Source organism: Pan troglodytes, chromosome 8, assembly GCF_028858775.2.
Source record: "Pan troglodytes isolate AG18354 chromosome 8, NHGRI_mPanTro3-v2.0_pri, whole genome shotgun sequence".
In the NCBI taxonomy this organism is placed as follows: domain Eukaryota; kingdom Metazoa; phylum Chordata; class Mammalia; order Primates; family Hominidae; genus Pan; species Pan troglodytes.
In genome coordinates, this window is record NC_072406.2 from 114,987,386 (window position 1) to 115,006,265 (window position 18,880).

Genomic DNA, 18,880 nt, shown 5'->3' on the forward strand with positions numbered 1-18,880 from the left:
CCCGCCTCAGCCTCCCAAAGTTCTGGGATTACAGGTGTGAGCCATTGTGCCCGGCCCTTCTTTCTTCTTCTTTCTTTCTCAGGGTCTCACTCTGTCACCTGGACTGGAGTGCAGTGGTGCAATCATGGCTCACAGCAGCTTTGACCTCCTGGGCTCAGGCAATCCTCCTACCCCAGCATCCCAAGTAGCTGGGACTAAGGCTACCATGCCTGGCTGATTTTTGTATTTTCTGTAGAGACAGGCTTTCACCATGTTGCCCAGTCTGCTCTTGAACTCCTGGGCTCAAGCAATCCACCTGCCTTGGCCTCCCAAAGTGCTGAGATCTTACTTGAAATCTTTCAACTTTTTTGATATAGGCATTACTTGAAATCTTTCTACTTTTTTGATATAGGCATTTATTGCTATAAACTTTCCTCTTAGTGCTGCTTCTGCTGTATCCCATAGATTTTTGCATGTCGTATTTCCATTTTCATTTGTTTCAAGATATTTTAAATTTTTCTCCTAATTTCTTCATGGACCCATTGGTTATTCAGGAGCATGTTGTTTAATTTCCATGTGTTTGTGTATTTTCCAAGGCTCTTGTTATTGATTTCTAATTTTATTCCATAGTGGTGAGAAAGATACTTGTTATGATGTCTACTTTTCTGAATTTGTTAAGACTTGTTTTGTGGCCTAAGATATAGTCTATGCTGGAGAATGTTCCATGTGCTATTGAGCAGAATGTCTATTCTGCAGCAGTTGAGTAAAATGCTCTGTGAATGTCAGCTAGGCCTATTTGAGCTAGTATATAGTTTAATGTTTCTTTATTATTTTCTGTCTGGATGATCTGTTTTACTGAGAGTGAGGTGTGGTGTTAAAGTCCCCTACTACTATTGCATTACAGTATATCTCTTCTTTTAGATCTATTAATGTTTGCTTTATATACTTTGGAGCTCCAATGTTGAGTGCAAAGATACTTATATCTTCTTGCTGAATTGACCCCTTTATCATTATATAGTAACCTTCTTTGCCTCTTTGACAGCCTTGATTCATAGTCTGTTTTATCTGATATAAGTATAGCTACTCCTGTTCTTTTTTGGTTTCCAGTTGCTTGGAATGTCTTTTTTCCACCCCTTAACTTCCAGTATTTTTATAAGTAAAGTAGGTTTCTTGTAGGCAGCATATAATTTGGTCCCATTTTTGTATCCATTCAGCCACTCTATTCCTTTTTTTGGGGGGGGTTCCCAAGTTTTATTCAAGAACTCATACAAAATATTCCAGATAAATAAATTTTTATCTTCACCTTCCTCCTCTTCTTTTTCCAGGTTAATCTGGAATTAATGTCATTCATAATAACTCTTTTTGCTGTTAGCAACTACACACAACAAATCACATAGATTATTCTTCAAATATTTTTTGGTGAGATATTTCAAATACCTTTTGGAAAAAGGTAACTCAGAAGTCACAGTGATCTTGCTGTTGCTCCTTTCGATGGTTATAACGCTCCACCAAGATTCCCAGCTTTTCCATTCACTTTAATCCTCTTTTGCAAAAACTGCTCAAAATTGGCAGCATCTATGATTCCATTTTCTACAAGGTGGGTACAGTCAAGAGTGAACATCATAACCTGCTTCTTTTTTTGCCTCTCTTTGCCACAAGCTTTTTCACAGCACTATGCCTCTTAATTGGAGAATTGAGTCCATTTACATTTAGTGTTATTATTGATACATAAAGACTTAACATTTTTTTAAATTGATACATAATTGATGTAGCTATTTTGGGGGGTTCATGTGATAATTTAATACATTCATATAATTTGTAAAGATTAAATTAGTGTAATTGGGATACCTATCACCTTCAATATTTGTCTTTTCTTTTCTTTCTTTTTTTTTGAGATGGAGTTTTGCTTTTTTTGCCCAGGCTGGAGTGCAATGGCGCAATCTCGGCTCACTGCAACCTCCACCTCCCGGGTTCAAGCAATTCTCCTGCCTCAGCCTCCCGAGTAGCTGGGATTACAGGCATGCACCACCATGCTCAGCTAATTTTGTATTTTTAGTAGAGACGGGGTTTTACCATGTTGGTCAGGCTGGTCTCGAACTCCTGACCTCAGGTGATCCACTCGCCCTGGCCTACCAAAGTGCTGGGATTACAGGCATGAGCCACCACACCTGGCCCTGTCTTTTCTTTATGTTAGAAACATTCAAATTATTCTCTTCTAGCTATTTTGAAATATACAATATATTATTGTAAACTAGTCACTTTACTGATATATCAAACACTAGGTCTTATTTCTTTCATCAAACCCTATTTATATACACACACATATATATATGTGTGTGTGTGTGTATATATATATATATATATATATATTTTTTTTTTTTTTTTTTTTTTTTTTTTTGAGACGGAGTCTCGCTCTGTCTCGCTCTGTCCCCCAGGCTAGAGTGCAGTGGCACAATCTCGGCCCACTGCAAGCTCCGCCTCCCGGGTTCATGCCATTCTCCTGCCTCAGCACCCCGAGTAGCTGGGACTACAGGTGCCTGCCACCATGCCTGGCTAATTTTTTGTATTTTTAGTAGAGACGGGGTTTTACCGTGTTAGCCAGGATGGTCTCAATCTCCTGACCTTGTGATCCACCCACCTCGGCCTCCCAAAGTGCTGGGATTACAGGCTTGAGCCACCGTGCCCGGCCAAACCCTATATTTATAACCATTAATCAACTTCTCTTTATCTCCCCCATTCTGTACCCTTTCTGGCCTTTGGTAACTATCAATATACTCTCTATCTTAATGAGTTCCACTTTTTTTAGCTTCCACATATCAGTGAGAACATATGATATTTGTCTTTCTGTGTTTGCCTTATTTCTCTTAACATGACCTGCAGTTCCATGCATCTTGCTGCAAATGACAGGATTTCCTTCTGTTTTAAAATCTGAATAGTATTCCATTGTGTATATATGCCACGTTTTCCTCATCCATTCATCCATTGCTGGATGCTTAGGTTGATTCCATATCTTGGTTATTGTGATTAATGCTGCAGTCAACATTAGTTGTGCAGATATTAGGAGTGCAGATATTTCCCTGACATACTGATTTCATTTCATTCCCTTCCCTTCCCCTGCCTGCCTGCCTGCCTGCCTGCCTGCCTGCCTGCCTTCCTTCCTTCCTTCCTTCCTTCCCTTCCTCCCTCCACCCCCCCCCCCCCCGCCCCTTTCAGATGGAATCTGGCTCTGTCGCCCAGGCTGGAGTGCAGTGGCGCAATCTCAGCTCACTACAACCTCCGCCTCCTGGGTTCAAGCAATTCTTCTGCCTCAGCCTCCCGAGTAGCTGGGATTACGGGCATGTGCCGCCATACCCGGCTAATTTTTTTGTATTTTTAGTAGAGGCAGGGTTTTACCATATTGGCCAGGCTGGTCTCGAACTCCTGACCTCATGATCCACCTGCCTCAGCCTCCCAAAGTGCTGGGATTACAGGTGTGAGCCACCGTACACAGCCAGTTTCATTTTCTTTTCTTTTTTTTTTTTTTTTTTTTTTTTGAGATGGAGTCTCGCTCTGTCGCCCAGGCTGGAGTGCTGGAGTGCAGTGGCACGATCTCGGCTCACTGCAAGCTCCACCTCCCGGGTTCACACCATTCTCCTGCCTCAGCCTCCCAAGTAGCTGGGACAACAGGCGCCTGCCACTATGTCCGGCTAATTTTTTGTATTTTTTAGTAGAGATGGGTTCACTGTGTTAGCCAGGATGGTCTCGATCTCCTGACCTTGTGATCGGCCCACCTCGGCCTCCCAGAGTGCTGGGATTACAGGTGTCAGCCACCACGCCTGGCCCATTTTCTTTACATATATACCCAAGTAGGGGGATTGCTGGGTCATATAGTAGTTCTATTTTTAATTTTTTGAGGAATCTCCATACTGTTTCCCATAATGGCTGTACTAATTTAAATTCCCACCAACAGTGTGTAAGGATTAGTGCTGGTGAGGATGTGGAGAAAACGATACTTCTGGGCATTTTTCTTCTATTGAGACTAAAGTTGCAACTCTTAGTATTTTTTTTTATACTACCCTTTAGGAAGGTGAAATTGTTGAAGTGGATGAAGAAACAGCAGCTATCTTGAAGAATTCAAGATTTGCTCAAGCTTTTCTGATCAGACCAATTGGAGAGAAGTTGCCAACATCTGGAGGCTGTTCTGCTTTGGAGTTAAAGGTTAGTTTGGCTTTCACTACCTGAGAGAACTATTTTATTTATTTATTTTTGAGATGGAGTCTCTCTCTGTCACCCAGACTGGAGTGCAGTTGTGTGATCTTGGCTCACTGCAACCTCCGCCTCCTGGGTTCAAGCAATTCTCCCTGCCTCAGCCTCCCGATTAGCTAAGATTACAGGCACCCACCACCACGCCCGGCTAATTTTTGTGTTTTTTAGTAGAGATGGGGTTTCGCCATGTTGGCCAGGCTGGTCTTGAACTCCTGACCTCAGGTAACCCACCTGCCTCAGTCTCCCAAAGTGCTGGGATTACAGGCGTGAGCCACTGTGCCCGGCCAGTATGCATGGTCTCTTGAGGTGCACTTCTCTTGCTGGTCAAATGTTGTTAGACGGTTATATACCAGTTAAACGCCACCATTTTGCCTCTTAATGTGCATGCTTGAGCCCACTTGCCCAACTCCTGAGATCTTATTGGGAAGCTGCTGATCACCAGTTTCAGGTGTTTCTGTTTATTGGGAGACTTCCTTTCCCTGGTACTGTCTGCGACCAATTATGATTTTCGAGAGACAGTTAACAACCACCTGATCATCACCTAATGATCGCCTGACATTCCTGGTGGAGTCGGCGCGGGGAGCCCTCTCCTGCCCTGCTCACGCCTGACTAGCTATTATACCTGCTTTAACAAGTTCTCCAAAATTCAGAGACTTTTCGTGAGTATTCTGATTTTATAATAAAATAGTTATTTGCATAAGTTTAGTAAGAATCTTTTCTCTCAAAACAGGACAATTGGAGACACTTGGTTATTTTACCAAAGCTTTGACTGGAATAACATTTGTAGGTAAAGTTCCAGCAAAGCCAACTTGAAAAGAGCCTATCTGGCCAAATTCTTGCTGGACTTCATGCAAATGATCAGGCAAAGTATAATAAGCCTAAAATTTATTTTGCACATAAATTGGCCTTACTATAATTTGTCTTTAGTATAAAAGGAGGAACTGGGTACAGTAGTTCACACTCATAATCCCAGCACTTTGGGAGGCTGAGACAGGCAGATCACTTGAGGCCAGGAGTTTGACACCAGCCTGGGCAACATGTTGAAACCCTGTCTCTACCAAAAATACAAAAAAATTATCTGGGTATGGTGGTGCATGCTGGTAGTTCCAGTTACTCAAGAGGCTGAGATGGGAGGATTGCTTGAGCCCAGGGAGGTGGAGGGCAATGAGCCAAGACTGCACCACTGCACTCCAGCCTGGGCAACAGAGTGAGACTCTGTCTCAAAAAAAAAAAAAAAAAAAAAAAAAAAAAGAAGGCTAGAGAGAGAAATGGTTTCATAGGAAAACTATAACACTTGTTACTAGATTTCCAGCCTGGACTTTTGTTTTTGAGTGCATATTGAATCATTAATTATTTCTTGGCTATAATAACCCTCTAAAGATAAACCAGGTTATAATTTTTCTTCATGTTTTTAGTTTGTGCCCTAAATGGAATAGGTTCCTTATTCTGTTCTGACACACGAATACTCTTTTGACTGTCATATTATTAATGTTATTTATAGCTCCTTGTTTTACTTCTAAAGAAACCAGAATCATGATATTCTAAGGCTAGAGAATCCCCCGTTTGGAATCCCACTGGTCCTAATCTGCTTTTCACTGCAAATTCCGTGCTGCTAAAATTATATAAGCACTCTTCTCTAGGCCCAAGGACCTATCACACAAAAGGTAGGTGTGTGAGACTGTAAGGGCCAGTTTTGAGAGAATTATTTCAGACTCTCCAAATCAAAAATGGGCACACAGATGCATAAACAGCTGGTAAAATAAGGGACTCTGCCTCCTGGGTTATTATGTGTGTGGCACCTTTTCATCCATCCCAATCATAAAGAATTTCCTGCTTCTCGTAGAATGAAAAGAAAATTATTACTGAGAGGATATAAAGGTACCTCATGTCAAAGCCTCCTAGGTTTAATACTCTGAGTTATGAGATTTATGCAGATAACATATATATTTTTTAAAATTTTAGAACAGGCCAGGCACAGTGGCTCAAGCCTGTAATCCTAGCACTTTGGGAGGCCAAGGTGGGCAGATTGCCTGAGCTCAGGAGTTCAAGACCAGCCTGGGCAACATGGTGACACCCCATCTCTACTAAAATATAAAAAATAAATTAGATGGGCATGGTGGCATGCGCCTGTAGTCCCAGCTACTTGGGAGGCTGAGGCAGGAGAATTGCTTGAGCCCGAGAGGCGGAGGTTGCAGTGAGACGAGATTGAGATGGTGCCACTGCACTCCAGCCTGGCAACAGAGTGAGACTTTGTCTCAAAATAAATAAATAAATAAATAAATAAATAATTTTAGAACAAATTACTGAAAGACCACAAAAAAAAATTATAGCACAACGGAAGTCTCTAAATTCCTTAGCTTAGAAGGTTTTAACAGTGCTTATGTTTTGTATAGCTAATTGCTGTAAGTCTGTAACTAAAACCAAGATTACAGTAGCACAATGCATAGAAGTTAAAGATAAGTCAATTTTTTGACCTCACCTTTGGCTTTTTGTTTGTTGGCTTTTATATTAAGAAATTTTAAGGGTTTATTAATGCCTATCCACATCCATTCCCATCTGGTCTAGAACTTTCTTTTTTTGTGGGGGCAGGGGGACGGAGTCTTCCTCTGTCACCCAGGCTGGGGTGCAGTGGCGTGATCTCATGTCACTGCAACCTCCGCCTCGCAGGTTCAAGCGATTCTTCTGCCTCAGCCTCCTGAGTAGCTGTAATTACAGGCATGTGCCACCATGCCTGGCTAATTTTTTTTTTTTCTGAGATGGAGTCTTGCTCTGTTGCCCAGGCTGGAGTGCAGTGGTGCGATCTCGGCTGACTGCAACCTCTGCCTCCCAAGTTCAAGCGATTCTTCTGCCTCAGCCTCCAGAGTAGATGGGACTACAGGTGCGTGCCACCATGCCTGGCTAATTTTTATTTTATTTTTTTAGTAGAGATGGGGTTTCATCATATTGGCCAGGCTGGTCTCGAACTCCTTACCTCATGATCCACCCACCTTGGCCTCCCAAAGTGCTGGGATTACAGGCATGAGCCACTGTGCCCAGCCCTAATTCGTATTTTTAGTAGAGACAGGGTTTCACCATGTTGGTCAGGCTGGTCTCAAACTCCTGATCTTAGGTGACCAACCTGTCTCGGCCTCCCAAAGTGCTGAGATTACAGGGGTGAACCACCATGCCTGGCCTGGCCTAGAACTTTCAAATTCGCTATATGTCTTTTGGCTCTAAGCCCCTTGACCATAGGGGTCCCACCAAGGCACAAGATGGACCCAGGGAAGGCAGCTGTGCCACCCCAGCAACACAGTGAGATAAAATAGAAGTTTGGTGACCATTGATGTTGCCTCTGACAAATCTAGGCCAGAATGAGGAGAAAGTAAATCAAAAATAAAATTCTAGGCCGGGCGCGGTGGCTCACGGCTGTAATCCCAGCACTTTGGGAGGCCGAGGCGGGTGGATCACAAGGTCAGGAGTTCGAGACCAGCCTGGCCAACATGGTGAAACCCCATCTCTACTAAAAATAAAAAATCAGCCAGGCGTGGGGGCAGGCACCTGTAGTCCCAGCTACTTGGGAGGCTGAGGCAGGAGAATTCCTTGAACCTGGGAGGCGGAGGTTGCAGTAAGCCGAGATCGTGCCACTGCACTCTAGCCTGGGCGACAGAGCGAGACTCCATCTCAAAAAAAAAAATAAAATAAAAATAAAAAAATAAAATAAAATTCTAAACCCTCAACCATCTGAATGGACCCCTCCTGTCGGGCAAAGGCATTGCAAAGTTATCCTAAAAAACTAGTTCAGGTCACGAAGGGAAGGAGAAGTTTGGACATGCCTCATTATTCCCTCCTCCCTTTTGGAATTCAGACACTGCTGACCAGCATTAACATTAAAACAGATCTTAAGACTGATAGAACAGACTCTTTAAATCTGATAAGAAACATTTACAATCTATTCTCTCTGAAGCCTGCTACCTAGAGGCTTCATCTGCATGATAAAACCTTGGTCTCCACAATCTCTCATCATAACCTAGACACTCCCTTCTATTGATCCCAGGTCTTTGGATTATAACTCAACCAATTGCCAATCACAAAATCTTTGAATCTGCCTGTGACCTGGAAATCCCCACTTCCAGTTGTCCCACGTTTCTGGTCTGAACCAATGTACATGTTATATGTATTGATTGATGTCTTATGTCTCTAAAATGTATAAAACCAAGTTATAGGGTGACCACTTTGGGCACATGTTTGCAGATCTCCTGAGGGCTGTGTCACAGGCCATTGGTCACTTATTTGGCTCAGAATAAATCTTTTTAAGTATTTTAGAGTTTGACCCTTTTTGTTGACAATGTTTAACATCCTACAGTTATGACACCCTAATTTGAATTTATACAGCTTAACTTCAATAACATACTAAAATTCTGCTCCTTTAAAGCTTGTTCTCAACTATTTTAGTTCTTTTTTTTTTTTTTCTTTTGACAGAGTTTCACTCTATCACCCAGGCTGGAGTGCTGTGGCACGATCTTGGCTCACTGCAGCCTCTGCCTCCTGGGTTCAAGTGATTCTCCTGCCCCAGCCTCACAAGTAGCTGGGATTACAGGTGCGCCAGCCACCATGCCTGGCTAATTTTTTGTATTTTTAGTAGAGGCGGGGTCTCATCATGTTGGCCAGCCTGGTCTCGAACTCCTGACATCAGATGATCCACCAGCCTCGGCCTCCCAAAGTGCTGGGATTACAGGTGTGAACTACCACGCCCGGGTCTTTCTAGTTCTTGATATCACAAAATTATGTCTTTATTCATTTTGTGCCCCCAAAACATAAACTAATAATTATTTTAAATGCAGTGGTCTCTTAAATCATGTGGAAAACAAAAAGTAGAATTACAAACCATTGTTACAATAATACTAGCTTTGCCAGGTGCGGTGGCTTACGCCACCAGGTGATCCACCCACCTAGGTTGCCCAGCCTGGGCAACAAGAGCACAACTCCATCTCAAAAAAACAAAAACAAATAAACAAAAAAACCCAGTAATACCAACTTTTTTTTTTTTTGAGACAGAGCTTCGCTCTTGTTGCCCAGGCTAGAGTGCAATGGCGCGGTCTTGGCTCACCACAACCTCCGCCTCCTGGGTTCAAGCGGTTCTCCTGCCTCAGCTTCCCAAGTAGCTGGGATTACAGGTGCGCACCATCACAGCCGGCTACTTTTTGTATTTTTAGTAGAGACGGGTTTTACCATGTTGGTCAAGCTGGTCTCAAACTCCTGACCTCAGGTAATCCACCTGCCTTGGCCTCCCAAAGTGCTGGGATTACAGGCATGAGCCACCGCGCCCGGCCAATCCCAGCACTTTGGGAGGCTGAGGCTGGCAGACCACTTGAGGTCAGGAGGTCAAGACCAGCCTGGCCAACATGCTGAAACCGTGTCTGTACTAAAAATAGAAAAATTAGCTGGGCACGGTGGCAAATGCCTATAATCCCAGTTACTTGGGGGGCTGAGGCAGGAGGATCGTTTTGAGCCCGGGATGTGGAGGCTGTAGTGAGCCGTGATCACAACACTGTACCCCAGCCTGGGCGACAGAGCAAGACCCTGCCTCAAAAAAAAAAAAAAAAAAAAAAAAAGGACAAAGCTTTTTGAGAAATCACTTTCAAAAATGGTACATTTGTAGTTGGGGAAGGTTAATCGAACCTAAAATATAAGAATCCTGGACCCCAAAACCTGGAGCCAGTATTACCAGCATGAATCTAACCCAAGCTCAGTATACAAGCCACCTGTAGAGCTAAAGAGTGATTTACTAGGCCGGGCGCGGTGGCTTACACCTGTAATCCCAGCACTTTGGGAGCTGAGGTGGGTGGATCACGAGGTCAGGAGTTCAAGACCAGCCTGGCCAAGATGGTGAAACCCCGTATCTACTAAAAATACAAAAAAAATTAGCCGGGCGTGGTGGCATGTGCCTGTAATCCCAGCTACTCCGGAGGCTGAGGCAGAGAATTGCTTAAACCTGGAGGGGCGGAGGTTGCAGTGAGCCGAGATCGCGCCACTGCACTCCAGCTGGGGTGATAGAGTGAGACTCCATCTCAAAAAAAAAAAAAAAAAAGAGTGATTTACTTTCTTTGCTTTATTAAATTCTTCAGCACTCTGCTATTCTGACTCTTCTGTTGTTCGAAGAAGGTGATACTTTGGAAAGTAGAGAGATTTGGCTTTTGAGTATTCAATCCATTAAACATTTCAAAAATATGTCACTGATATTTTGAAACTCCTGAGAATTCACTGATAAGAAAACCTGCTGGTAAGAATCAATATTTATTTTGAAAGGCTTTTATCATTCTAATTCTTCTAAAACCTGGTTTCCTAAATACTGATTATAAAAGCTATCAGAAGGCATGGTGGCTCACGCCTGTAATCCCAGCACTTTGGGGAGGCCAAGGCGGGCGGATCACGAGGTCAGGAGATCAAGACCATCCTGGCTAACACGGTGAAACCCCGTCTCTACTAAAAATACAAAAAATTAGCCGGGTGTAGTGGCGGGTGCCTGTAGTCCCAGCTACTTGGGAGGCTGAGGCAGGAGAATGGCGTGAACCAGGGAGGTGGAGCTTGCAGTGAGCAGAGATCATGCCACTGCACTCCAGCCTGGGCGACAGAGTGAGGCTCCGTCTCAAAAAAAAAATGCTGTCAGAAGATAATGGTTACAAGTAAAGAGGGTCTTTCCTCGAGCTACAGTATTTTCAGTGTACTCTGGCTTTTTTTTTTTCTTTGAGACAGAGTCTCGCTCTGTCACCCAGGCTGGAGTGCAGTGGCACGATCTTGGCTCACTCCTCCGCCTCCTGGGTTCAAACAATTCTCCTGCCTCAGCTTCCCGAGTAGCTGGGACTACAGGCACACGCCACCACGCCCGGCTCATTTTTTGTATTTTAATAGAGATGGGGTTTCACCATGTTGCCCAGGCTGGTGGTGAACTCCTGAGCTCAGGCAATCCGCCCGCCTCGGCCTCCCAAAGTGCTGGGATGACAGGTGTGAGCCACTGTGCCCAGCCACTCGGGCTATTTTTTTTTAAAAAAGGAGTTAAATGAGTTTGCTTCTGCAGATGACCATTTTCTTTCTGCGTAGCTGTCCTTGTTCTCCCTCCCAGTGTGCGTGCAACACATGTACAGGAGGTTCTTGACCTTAGATATAAATTGTAAAATTCCACATATTTGAACTGGTTTATCCCAACATAAGGTCTCCTTTCTGCTTTATTTCAGCCTGCAGATGTGCCAATGTCTTTAGGTCAGTTTCAAGTTTTTGAAATGGGAATAAGTGACACTGAAGGAAGATTTTAATAAATGAAACAGTTGTGTGACCTAGGAATATAACCTTGTGCTCTTAGGGAAGGACATTCTTATCTTTTTTTTTTTTTTCTTAACGGAAGACCTTTATGATAAACGCTGGAGTACAGACAGTACACGCAGCTGGCATGCAGGGTATTGCATATACTTAACATCTTGAGAGTCCTTCTGCTTTTTCTTTTCTTCATCTTCTTTTTAATCCTGATATGCAAAATGTATTTTGCCATTAAAACAATTGTACTATTAAAACACTGCAGCATCTGGCTGGGCGTGGTGGCTCACACCTGTAATCCCAGCATTTTGGGAGGCTGAGGCGGGTGGATCACTTGAGGTCAGGAGTTCAACAGCAGCCTGTCTAACATGGTGAAACCCCCTCTCTACTAAAAATACAAAAATTAGCTGGGTATGGTGGCGTGTGCCTGTAATCCCAGCTTTTTGGAAGACTGAGGCAGGAGGATCACCTGGGAGGCAGAGGTTGCAGTGAGCCAAGATCGTGCCACTGCACTCCAGCCTCGGCGACAAAGGGAGACTCCCTCTCAAAAACAAAAAAACAACAAAACACTGCAGCATCTGAAATGATGCAAACAGGATTAGGGCTATGGACTGTCTTAATAGTAATGGTAGTAATAGCATTAACAACCATAGCAGTAATATAGAGGAATTAACTTTTATTGAATAGTTAATATGTTTAAGGCACCCTGTCATTTAGTCCTCACAATCACCCCTATTATCTTCATTTGACAGATGGAGAGACTGAGGCTGTGAAAGATTCATTTACAAATCCAAAGTCATACAGCTAGAAAGTGGTGAATTTGCACCCACATCTGATTCTGGAGCTGGCACTCTAAACCAGTGTGCTGCTCCGTCTCTCCATAGTTGTACTTCTCATAGAATCACAGGATGTTGGTGCAGGAAAGGACTGCTTATCTGGGTACCCCACCTTTCATTTCCTTCAAGTCTTGAGATCTTTTTGAACTAGAAGCATGCATTTAGAAGTGATATTGATATCACCATCTCCTGTTGGTAGATAGATCATTGAGTGGAAAGAAGAGGGTTCAAGGGGTTCTCCCACCTCAGCCTCCCTAGTACCCACCACGCTCAACTAATTTTTGTATTTTCAGTAGAGACGGGGTTTCATCATGTTGGCCAGGCTGGTCTCGAACTCCTGACCTCAGGTGATCCGCTGCCTTGGCCTCCCAGAGTGCTGGGATTACTCCCAGAGTACATGAGCCACCGCACCAGGCCAGGGCAAACCCTTTCAAGCAGGAGTTCCAGTATACTGAGAGATGGAAATGCAATTGATGTGAAGTCCTAGCAGTAGCAACCAGCAGAGCTGGCCTTCTTCCAGGCTTGGAGATCCTCTGCCAGATGCTCATCTTACCAGATGCAGGCAGACCTCTTCATTTCAGAAAGGTAGACACTGAGGGACAGAGAGACCAAGGCCAGCAGGAAGTCAGTCACTTTAGTAAAGGGTCCACCAGTCTATCAGTTTCATGAATGTAGAGTCTGTGCCTGCCTTGTACACCCCTCTATTTGCAGTGACCAGAATAAGTAGTAGGACTGTAAATTTATGTTATAATGAATTCATTACCATTATTTAAAGTGGCATGTTCATGCTTTTTTTTTTTTTTTTTTTTGAGATGGAGTCTCGCTCTGTCACCCAGGTTGGAGTGCAGTGGTGTGATCTCAGCTCACTGCAACCTCCACCTCAAGTGATTCTCTTGCCTCAGCCTCCCGAGTAGCTGAGACTACAGACGTGCCACCACACCCAGCTAATTTTTTGTATTTTTAGTAGAGATGGGATTTTGCCATATTGCCCAGGCTTGTCTCAAACTCCTGGCCTCAGGTGATCCATTGGCCTCGGCCTCCCAAAGTGCTGGGATTACACGCGTGAGCCACCGTGCCCAGACCCTGTGCTCTTGATTTCCTATCTTTGTACCTGGCTTTTCTCTGGCCCCACTGGTACTATTGTTAGAGGTATCTCATTTGGAGGTGAAAGGAGGGGAAATAAATACAGCAGTCTTGTCTTTTAAATAAATACAGCAGTCTTATGTTACTCTACTCTGAGATCTGTCTGGCCATTGTTGGCAATTTCATCTGAGCATCAGCAATTGCTAGTGACAGCCCTACATCTGGGACTCACTTTCCTGTCTGGTATAAATGTTTCTAGAGATTAGAATAAGGGAAGAGAAGTCGTTTTAGCATTTCCGTATCTCAGTTCCAAAGAGGTTTAAAAGGCACGTGCAAATGACAATCCCACAAAACAAAATCAACTGAGCAAAAATCAATGCTCTGCCCAAGAGGGACCATCTTTAAGAAGCTTTAAGTGAAGTTTACCTTGAAAGTTGTAATTAGAAGCTTCAGGAAGCAAGTGCCTTTATGTCAGAATGACTGATGTTACTCCCAGGATCTCATGGAATTGTAAAATTTTATCTCTGTTCTATGTAAGTCAACCTAAATCAAACAGAAATATTAGTGTTTGGGTACATCAAAACACCTTTAACTTGTCCTTTCATTTTGGTTTGCCTTTTGACAGGATATAATCACAGATCCATTTAAGCTTGCAGAAGAGTCTGACAGTATGAAGTCCAGATGTGTCCCTGATGCTGCTGGAGGCTGCTGTGGCACAAAGAAAAGCTGCTAAATCTATAGCCAACCAGGGGACCACAGTAGTGGGCAAGAGTCATCTGCATGTTTTTTAACCTGCTTTTCCCCATAGCACAGACCATAAGAAACAACAAATGGGGCCGGGCACAGTGGCTCATGCCTATAATCCCAGCACTTTGGGAGGCCGAGGCAGGCAGATCACCTGAGGTCAGGAGTTTGATACCAGCCTGGCCAACATGGTGAAATCCTGTCTCTACCAAAAATACAAAAAAAATTAGCTGGGCATGGTGGTGCACACCTATAGTCTCAGCTACTCGGGAGGCTGAGGCAGGAGAATTGCTTGAACCCAGGAAGTAGAGGCTGCAGTGAGTAAGCATCACGCCACTGTACTCCAGCCTGGGCAACAGAGCAAGACTCTGTCTCAAAAGCAAAAAAAAAAAAAAAAAAAAAAAAGAAAGAAAGAAAAAGAAAACAACAAATGGCAGAGAGCCACCATATTCCAAATCACTGAAAAAAATAAATGAATTATTTTTATTTATTTATTTATTTTTTGAGATGGAGTCTCAGTCTGTTGCCCAGGCTGAAGTGCAGTGGCCCCATCTCAACTCACTGCAAGCTCCACCTCCTGGGTTCACGCCATTCTCCTGCCTCAGACTCCCAAGTAGCTGGGACTACAGGCACCTACCACCATGCCCGGCTAATTTTTTGTATTTTTAGTAGAGACGGGGTTTCACCATGTTAGCCAGGATGGTCTTGATCTCCTGACCTCGTGATCCGCCCGCCTCGGCCTCCCAAAGTGCTGGGATTACAAGCATGAGCCACCGCGCCCGGCCATAAATGAATTATTTTTAAGAGGCATTGATTAAAGATTCACAGCAAATCACTAGTTAAGCAGATTTTTTTTCTATTTCCTAATTCAAAGTTCTGGTGCCACATAGTGGTCAGAAATGGAACAGAGAAGCTGTCTTAAGCCTTGTTCAAGAAGCAGGAAAGGCATCAGAAGAAATAACCGTTGGCAGAGGGTCTCAGGAAAAACATCTTCCTTCTGATCTTTTGCATAGCACCTTTTGGAATTTTCATCATGTTTGCTTATTAAACAAAGCTCCTACTGCCATCATACTAATCATGCAAAAAGATTGCCAAATCATGTTTGGTAGGAGGACTTTTGAGGTAGCTTTTGAACAAATGTTTTTTTTCTTTTTTCTTTTTTTTTGCAATAAACAAATTAATCATAAACATCTTTGAATCAAGTATCTCAAGAAAACAAATGAATCATAAGTATCTCACCCTAATGACTGATGACATAGTGATTATTTATTGTAAATTATCCTAACTGGGTCAGGATAGAGTTCGATCGTTTTTTAAAAAGAGAGCTAAAAGATGTAAAAATGACCAGGCATGGTGGTGTGTACCTGTAGTCCCAGCTACTGGAGAGGCTGAGGCAAGAGGATCGCTTGAGCCCAGGAGTTCCAGGCTGCAGTGAGCTATGATTGCACCACTGCACTCCAGCTGGGTGACAGAGCAAGACCCTGTCTCTGAAAAACAATAAATAAATAGGCTGGGTGCGATGGCTCACGCCTGTAATCCCAGCACCTTGGGAGGTCAAGGTGGGTGGATCACTTGAGGTCAGGAGTTCGAGACCAGCCTGACCAACATGGTGAGACCCCCATCTCTACTAAAAATTCAAAACTTAGCCGGGTGTGGTGGCATGTGCATGTAATCCCAGCTACTCGAGAGGCTGAGGCACAAGAATTGCTTGAATCTGGGAGGTGGAGGTTGTAGTGAGCCAAGATCGCACCACTGCACTCCAGCCTGAGTGACAGAGTGAGACTCTGTCAAAGAAAGAAAGAGAGAGAGAGAGGAAGGGAAGGAGAGAGGAAGGGAGGGGAGGGAGGAAAGAGATGTAAAAATGGTAGGTTTTCTTTTTCTTTATAAGGTGTCCTGGTTAAACTTTTAGCAAAATGATAGATTCAGTTTTTCCATAGTTAAAGAAGAATATTAAGAACATTAAAGAAAGGTTCAAGGATGGTAAATAACTTGAATTCCAGCTGTACTTGAAGACTTTATTGGAGGACACAGAAAGGTATAAGTGATGGTCATTATCATCAGGAGCTGGATAATTCAGTTTTTAAATAACAGCCTTCAGGCTGGGCGCGGTGGCTCACACCTGTAATCCCAGCACTTTGGGTGGCTGAGGTGGGTGTATTGCTTGAGTTCAGGAGTTCGAGACCAGCCTGGACAACATGGTGAAACCCTATCGCTACTAAAAATTCAAAAAATTAGCTGGGTGTGGTGGTGCACGCCTGCAATCCCAGCTACTCGAGGCTGAGGCACGAGAATTGCTTGAACCCAGGGGATGGAGGTTCCAGTGACCCGAGATTGCGCCACTGCACTCCAGGCTGGGTAATAGGGCGAGACTCTGTCTCAAAAACAATAAATACAAATAAATAAATAAATAGCCTTCAACCAATCAAGGGTTTTGATAAGATGTCAACCAGTTGCCCTGGGCTCAGTACAAAAACAACCAGGGGCATGGCATGGTCCAGGGGATTTCGGACTAGGGGTTTGAGAATTTTAAGGCATGTAAAACATTGGAATGGATTCCATAGGATAGACTTCTGTTTTAAGAAAGCTGTTTAATATGGAGAAATTCTCAGATTTTTGAATAGGTTCAGCTATAGAGCCTAACTTACTATTACAGACAGAGGAAAGAACTAGGTAGTATTTTTTTAAGCCCTATTCACCTCCGTGACCTTAATTTTAAACATGCTTGCTTGGTTCTAGGGTGCCGTATCTATCTAGTCGTAACCTACTTTAATGTGAAAATGGTACATTACAGCATTAGCTACAATGGTACAGCTGGAATAAGCATACTTTGCTCTTCATGAGCACAAGATGGCCCTGCTTGGGGGGAATTGATTGAAGGGTGTTCTGTTGGCTGGGTGTGGTGGCTCATGCCTGTAATCCCAGTACTTTGGGAGGCTGAGGCGAGTGGATCACTTGAGGCCAGGAGTTCAAGACCAGCCTGGCCAACATGGCAAAACTCTGTCTCTACTAAAAATACAAAAATTAGACAAGCATGGTGGCCAAGGCCTATAATCTCAGCTACTCAGGTGGCTGAGGCACAAGACTCGGCTGAGCTTGGGAAGTGGAGGTTGCAGTGAGCCTGGGAAGTGGAGGTTGCAGTGAGCCAAGATCACACCACTGCACTCCAACTTGGGTGGCAGAGCGAGACTCTGTCTCAGGAAAAAAAAAGCGGGGGGTGTTTTGTTTATTTGGTTTATTGGGCTTTTTGGCATTTACAAGGAGAGGGTATTAGCTTTTTACTTGTCCTTCTGAACTCTCAGTTCCCCAAAAAGATGTTGAGTAATGGGATTGGGCTGGGCAACTTAGCAAGACCCCATCTCTAAAAAATAAAAATTTTATATTTTTTTATTTTTATTTTTTTTCAAGACGGAGTCTTGCTCTGTCGCTCAGGCTGGAGTGCAGTGGCATGATCTTGGCTCACTGCAACCTCCGCCTCCCAGGTTCAAGTGATTCTCCTGCCTCAGCCTCCCGAGTAGCTGAGATTACAGGCACACACCACCACACCTGGCTAATTTTTGTATTTTTAGTAGAGACGAGCTTTCACCATGTTAGCCAGGGTGGTCTCAAACTCCTGACCTCATGATCCACCTGCCTTGGCCTCCCAAAGTTCTGGGATTACAGGTGTGAGCCACTGTGCCCAGCCTAAAAAATAAAAATTAAAAAAAAAAAAATCATGGAAGGCTGCAGAAACTTTTCAGCTTACCAACTCAGGGAGGCCCAGCAGTAGCCTCAACAGGCCCCCACCCCCACATCCAGCCATGCATAGCTGAAAAGGGCATGGCTTTGTGCCAAGACAGCCCCAGAGCCTGCTCCTCCTATTTATTCTTGGCCTTTACTTGGATGGCTCCAGGGAAGCAGCTGAGGTAGTCACTCATTCTGCCATGTTAAGATGGGAATTGTATTAAATGAGTCTGGCAAGGTATGGGAACTGTCTATCCTTTCTTTCATTCATTCACTAAATAGTATTATCTCTTGTGTACCAGGCACTGTCCTAGGCACTGGTTGCTAAAATGGAATATTATGAACCCCATGGGCCAAGAGGACAAAAACTGCTGAGTGTATTTTCTAAACTTTGTTGGTACCTGTCCTGACTTCTGTGATTTGCCAATTTTCTTCAACCACGCACCACAATTTGGGTCCAAACAAAGGTTCTTCTGTAGGCCCTGCCCTGAGAGTCAGTAGAGGGAGATCTCACTAGGGTAAAAATGAACTCTTTTTGAGGTTACAGTAAGCTATGATCATGCTACTGCACTCCAACCTGGGTGACAGAGCAAGACCTTGTCTCTCAAAAAAAAAAAAAAAAAATTCTTTTGCAAATATGAAGCTGAAATTATACTATCCTAACAACAACCTATGATGAGCTTTACTGCTTCATTCCAGTTTCTGTTCAACTGCTGACCCTGCAATTCCTGAAAGCACAACTCCCACTGAGGTTAATAGGAGTGTTATGCGAATGTAAGTTTTGTACTTAATTTCCTCCTGCTGAGTGAGCCTTGCTTGTGTTGGACTCACAATTGTAACAATTCCTTTCCGCAATGGGAACATGGTGGCCCCACCTTCCATGTGGCAGGGCCATGCTGCAGTGCAATGCTCCAGGTGAGGGGGGAGATCAATTTAGAACCAAAATATTCTGCCTTAATACTACTTCATTGCCTCATATAGTAGCA

The 18,880-nt window shown here is 43.8% G+C and overlaps 1 protein-coding gene and 1 pseudogene across 4 annotated transcripts in view; one reads left to right on the forward strand and one right to left on the reverse strand.

Moving 5' to 3' along the window:
• AS3MT (arsenite methyltransferase) overlaps positions 1–15,012 on the forward strand; it is a 38,700-nt gene extending 23,688 nt beyond the window's left edge. For 3 of the 4 annotated variants that reach the window (XM_009459141.4, XM_063781137.1, XM_063781136.1), the window contains 2 exons: positions 4,042–4,176; positions 14,056–15,012. In XM_009459141.4, coding sequence (XP_009457416.2) covers positions 4,042–4,176; positions 14,056–14,163 — 243 coding nt within the window. In that variant the 3' untranslated portion in view covers positions 14,164–15,012. Of the gene's footprint in view, positions 1–4,041; positions 4,177–10,328; positions 10,484–14,055 lie in introns of all 4 variants that reach the window. The other variant, XM_063781135.1, reaches the window with a different exon arrangement.
• LOC107966826 (large ribosomal subunit protein eL22-like) lies at positions 7–1,874 on the reverse strand (annotated as a pseudogene).
• Positions 15,013–18,880: the final 3,868 nt, after the last annotated feature.